At 41.6% G+C, this 5214-nt stretch overlaps 1 protein-coding gene across 1 annotated transcript in view; it reads left to right on the top strand.

The window, feature by feature from the left end:
* Positions 1–5214, top strand: part of Dop1a (DOP1 leucine zipper like protein A) — a 74455-nt gene that overhangs the window by 67359 nt on the left and 1882 nt on the right. Inside the window, exons 36-38 of the mRNA XM_005347693.3 lie at positions 1483–1647; positions 3492–3621; positions 4971–5021. Coding sequence (XP_005347750.1) covers positions 1483–1647; positions 3492–3621; positions 4971–5021 — 346 coding nt within the window. The remainder of the gene's footprint in view (positions 1–1482; positions 1648–3491; positions 3622–4970; positions 5022–5214) is intronic.

The following is a 5214-nucleotide window of genomic DNA, read 5'->3' as shown; positions in this document are numbered from 1 at the left end:
GGTGGCTCACAATTCCCATCACCCACATGGTGGCTCACAATTCCCATCACCCACATGGTGGCTCACAACTCTCTGTACTCCAGTTTCAGAGGCTCTGACACATGGTACACAGACAGAAAGACAATCAAAAGTCCCATACACATAAAATAAAAAATCTATTAAAAATACTCCTATTGATTGAATATAATTTTATTTAATCAGGGGACATGATAGACTAAATTATCAGCATTCGTGGCCTTCAGCCTCTGCACATAGATTCTGCCTAATACAATTCACTATTGTTTCAACTACATGCATCATACTAGTTTTGCTAGTTCAGATCTAGTCCCTGCAACTTGGAATAGATAATAAAACCAGTATGGCAGGTAACCTGTGACCAAGGTAAACCATACATCTAGATCTTCCAAAATGTTCCCGTCAATTATACAATAGTTTTATTCTTTTTAGAAGTAGCTTACTATTATGTATAAACACATTTTTAATTATGTAAGAATTATTGTTCATTTACAGTTTTAGGGGTAGCTAGCTGAGGGTGTAATCCTTACCATGTGAGTACACATGTAAGAAGCTGAGGTGTGGAAGCTGGAGATGACTGAGCAGTTAAGAACTCTTGCTGCTCACACAGAAGACCAGGTTCAGTTGCCAGCACCCACATGGCAGCTCACAACCATCTGTAGGGGATCCAGTAACCTCTTTTGACTCCTGCAAATACCAGACATGCATATGGTGTATATACATACATACAGGCAGAAAGTAAGAAAACAGAAGGCGGGAGTGGTACATGTACTTGAAATCCAAATGGGGAAATGGACAATACTAATCACTAGGACTTACTGTCCAGGCAAGCTAGCCTACTTGGTAAGCCAAAGGCGAATGAGAAACCCTGTTTCATATAACACAATATACAGTGCTAGCAAAATGACACCCTAAGTTGACCTCTGGCCTTCCCATTCATATATATGTATATATGGACATGAACATGCAGGCACACACAAAAGACCTTGTGTTTTGAATATTCTTAACTCTTTGGTGCTAATTTTTATTAATTTTTTTTATTAATTCTCTAACAATAGCTACTCGTTATAGAAAGCAGTTAAGTAATAAGATTTGTTGATTATCCACTTTTCACTTTTGTTTTTCTTGATTGTAATGGAAGTTATGTACCGTGTTTACATTCATAACATTTAAAGAACAAAAGTAAAATTTTGGACTTTGGACTTTCCACAGGGCAGGGAACCCTGACTGCTCTTCAGACTTGAGAGGGAGGGGGAGAGGAGTGGGGGGAGGGCGGGAGGAGTGGGAGGCTGGGAGGAGGCGGAAATTTTTTTTTCTCAATAAAAAAAAAAGTAAAATTTTCAATTTATAATTTAGTCATGATCACTGTAATCACCCTTTATCAGTGTGGCTGTGGGAGACAAGCCTGGTGCTTTAGGAGCCCTGTGAGCCAAAGGCTCTGCTGCTGACAACACTGTCTACTTGCAGGACATCAGGGCCATCTGCGGCTGGTCTGGAGACAACCTATACTGGAGGTAATGGCTTCTCCACCTCTTATAACAGCCAGAGGTGGTTAAACCTCTATCTTTCTGCTTGCAAGTTTTTGGATTTGGCTCTGGCATTGCCCTCTGAAAATCTTCCTCAGTTTCAGATGTAAGTAAAAGAATATAAAGTGAGTATTTCTGGAGATACATTTATTTTGGTCACTGATGTCCAACACTAAAGTTCTTTGTGAAGATTGAAGTAGTCATAATTTTCGCTAAAACCTTACTGTACTGGAAGGAGTGGGGGTAGCACAGGTACTAGCAGTAAATGGTTGCTGTGGATATATTCCCAGACTACTCACTTAAAAACTAGAGTGCCCTGGATGTGAAGCAGTGGAGTACAGACCCAGAAGCTACAAGTTTAGTGGAAGGGACAGAGCTCAGCACTTGCAGAATATTTTGATGATGGCATATGCAGAAGTTGCTATGTGCCATACTGTTGAAGGAGCTGCGGGCTTGCTTTTCGTCCCGCCCGGCTCCCACACGGCTAGCTTTACACCAGAAATAACAACACACAAATTGTATTCTTTTAAACACTGCTTGGCCCATTATATCTAGCCTCTTCTCGGCCAACTCTCGCACCTGGACTAGCCCATTTCTAATAATGTGTGTAGCACCCCAAGGTGCGCTTACCGGGAAGATTCTAGCCTACGTCCATCCTGGGTCGGAGCTTCATCAATCATGCCTGCCGGGGAGAGGGGAGTATGGCCTCTGAGCTCACTTCCTCTTCCTCCCAGCATTCTGTTCTGTTTACTCCTCCCACCTATGAGGCCAAGCAGTTTCTTTATTACTTAACCAATGACCTTCCTCCATCACCATACAGCAGACTGCTGCCAGCTTTGAGGTTCAAGCAGGCCCAGTAAGAAGTTTAAAATGGAGACAGTTTAGGGTTAGAGAGGCTCACTATGACAACAGAACCAGAGCTGGCCTGTCTGAGGTGTTGAGAGAAGAGGCTAGAAAGAAACTCAACTATGTAAGCATTGTAAGTAAGATAATTTGAAGCCACTGAAGCATTTCATGGATTAAGTGGTGTTATTAGGCTCGCATTTTACGAAGCTCATTTTGGCTTTGTAGTGTGGACAAGTCTCAAGAAAGAAAGCATAATCTTAAAAAAAAAAAAAAAAAAGGTCAAAATTTTAAAGGCTCCAAGATAGGTCATATAGCAATTGTGTCTGCTTTTCTTTTTAGTGGGGTTGCCTTAGTGCTGGGAATGGAGTTCAGGCTCCTCATGCCAGGCAAGCACTCTACCCCTAAGCTGTTGAATCTACACATATCCCTTACGCGACTTTGGTAGCTACTATTTTTTTTAAGAGAAGATTAAGTACATGAATACGTGCTTTTCTATGCACAAACACTATAGAAGGACAGAGTACAAGAGTCTAGCTTTACATGTTACAATAATCACATTGGACTTTGTTTAAGTACAAACAACTATACAAAAGCAGTTTCCTTTTGAGCTTTCTGCCTACCAGTTAGTAGGAGGCTGAGGTAGGAGGAAGCAAACAATCTGAAAAATACTTTGCCTATTAGGTATGGAAAAAATATTTTTCAGTACTAATTTTGCTCATGCATAAACAGTTGCAAGCACTTTTCAAGTTGTCCTAGTACTTACCACTCTGAAATGGTGGCGATTTTTTTTTTCCTGTAGTTTTCTTGAGACAGAGACGGTTTTTCTGTATAAGCCAGGAACTCACTCTTTAAACCAGGTTGGCCTCTAACTCAGAGACCCACCTGCCTCTGCCTCCCAAGTGCTGGAATTTAGAGGGTGAGCCGCCACCACCACCGAGCTTGAAATGGTGAACTCTTACCACTACACAAACTACAGATGAATAATGATGCTCCCAGCTTGACTTAGCTGTCACTTGAGTTCTCATATGTTAGGGCCATGTTGTTTATACTGAATCATGTGGCACGGAGTCTGTCATACTAACATCAGCGTCCTTCCACTGCTAGGTACCGATGGGCCTTTATACCCGAAGCTTCAGATGATTCAGGCTTGGAGGTCAGACGGCAGGGCATACATCAGCGAGAATTTAAGCCATACGTGGTTCGACTAGCAAAACTTCTTCGGAAAAGGGCAAAGGTACTAAAGTTTCAGAGGGTTCTTAGTATGTTATTTTGTGTTTTGTGTATCATGTATTCTTTAACTGTGCTATATTAAATGCTACACTCATGAGTCATATAAGAGAAGAAATCTTTCATAACATTTGAAAACATTGGAACCAGGGCTTGAAAGTGTTCCTCAACATTCCTTATGACAGACCTGAGAGTTGTATCTGTCCAGAGGAGTTAAGTTGACGCCATGATGAAGATGATAGAGAGCACAGTACTAACGGGGTTTGTAGGACAAATTTGTCAGTTTCGTTTCACAAAGAACAGTCAGAAGATGAAAAGATCACACATTTTTTAAGTTTTAATAAACTTGACCGCAGTCAGAATACAGGGTCACAAGCATAGAACCATTCTTTCCCATGGGACATAAAGTACACATCCTAAACTTATGGCTAAGTTTTTCACTTTCCTAAATTATAGCCTAGAGATAAATCCAATAACCTAATGTATGAGCACTCTTAGCTCTGAACCTTTAGTCATACTTCCTCTTCCTATAGCTCTTGTTATGCCGTGTCTCAGTTTTGTGTATCCGCCCCACTAACGCTCCTGCAGTTGTGAGTCTACTAAAATGTGACTGTGAGGAAGGTAGTAAGGGGACTCAAAAATACAAATGTCTACTCGTGGTGGAAACCAAGAGAAAATGAGAATTACCAGAAGCCTGTCCTGTAAATAAGGTGTAGGAAGATAAATGCTGTGGGTTTAGAGCATGCCCCACGTCCTTTCTGACTAAGCACCAAACTGACCTGCCAGTGTGCCAGAAGCAGAAAGGTAACGAGATGACTTGTTCATCACTGGGCCTTTGCTCATTACATCTGTCATCTCCTTAGTTCAGAATCTTCCCAGTCCATAAGAGTCTGGAGGCTGGTCGAGTGGACTATGCGACCCAGTCTGCAGGTGCTCACGTATTCTGTCGTTCAGCAGTGAAGCTGTATTTGATTCTCTACAGAGCACGAGGGAAGAAACTGATTAGAAGCTTTACGTACAGGAAATGAGGAACTTGCTTCCTTAGGAGCCTAATAAAAGGACAAAGTTGTGGACGAAGCCTAATCCAGGGTTTAAGGACAGAACTTTCACTTTTCTATCACAGAACGTGGCCGGGAAACCATGAATGCAGATGCAGTGAACACTCATGGGACTCCAGGCCCATGCCCTTTGCCATCTGCAATAATGGAAATCCTCCTTTGCCCAGAAATTGACCCACAGATAAGACAGCTGTTTGCACTGGAAAAAATGTCTCATCCAGATCCTTTAAACAAGGCCTTCACGGCCAGATATACTTTTCATTGGAACAAAGGCTATGAGTTCTCTTTCCTTCCACAGGACGAGGAGGACTTTAAGATTTTGGAGGGAATGGAGATGGCCAAGCATCAGGTGAGGGTGGCTATTGATGCTTGTGATATGGCAGCAAAAGCTACAAGAGAGGTAAACAGGAAGGAAGCTGCACTCCATGTGGAGATTTGTGAGGTCAAAGAGAAAAAGGTTTTCTGGAGATGTTTGGTTATTTAGTGTTGAGGACAAATACCTAAGACCAAAAAAAAAAAAAAAAAAAAAAAAAAAAAAAAAA

This window comes from Microtus ochrogaster, chromosome 5 (assembly GCF_000317375.1).
Source record: "Microtus ochrogaster isolate Prairie Vole_2 chromosome 5, MicOch1.0, whole genome shotgun sequence".
Classification (NCBI taxonomy): Eukaryota; Metazoa; Chordata; class Mammalia; order Rodentia; family Cricetidae; genus Microtus; species Microtus ochrogaster.
Note: the sequence above shows the minus strand (reverse complement) of the source record. Positions and strands in the feature narration are given on the sequence as shown.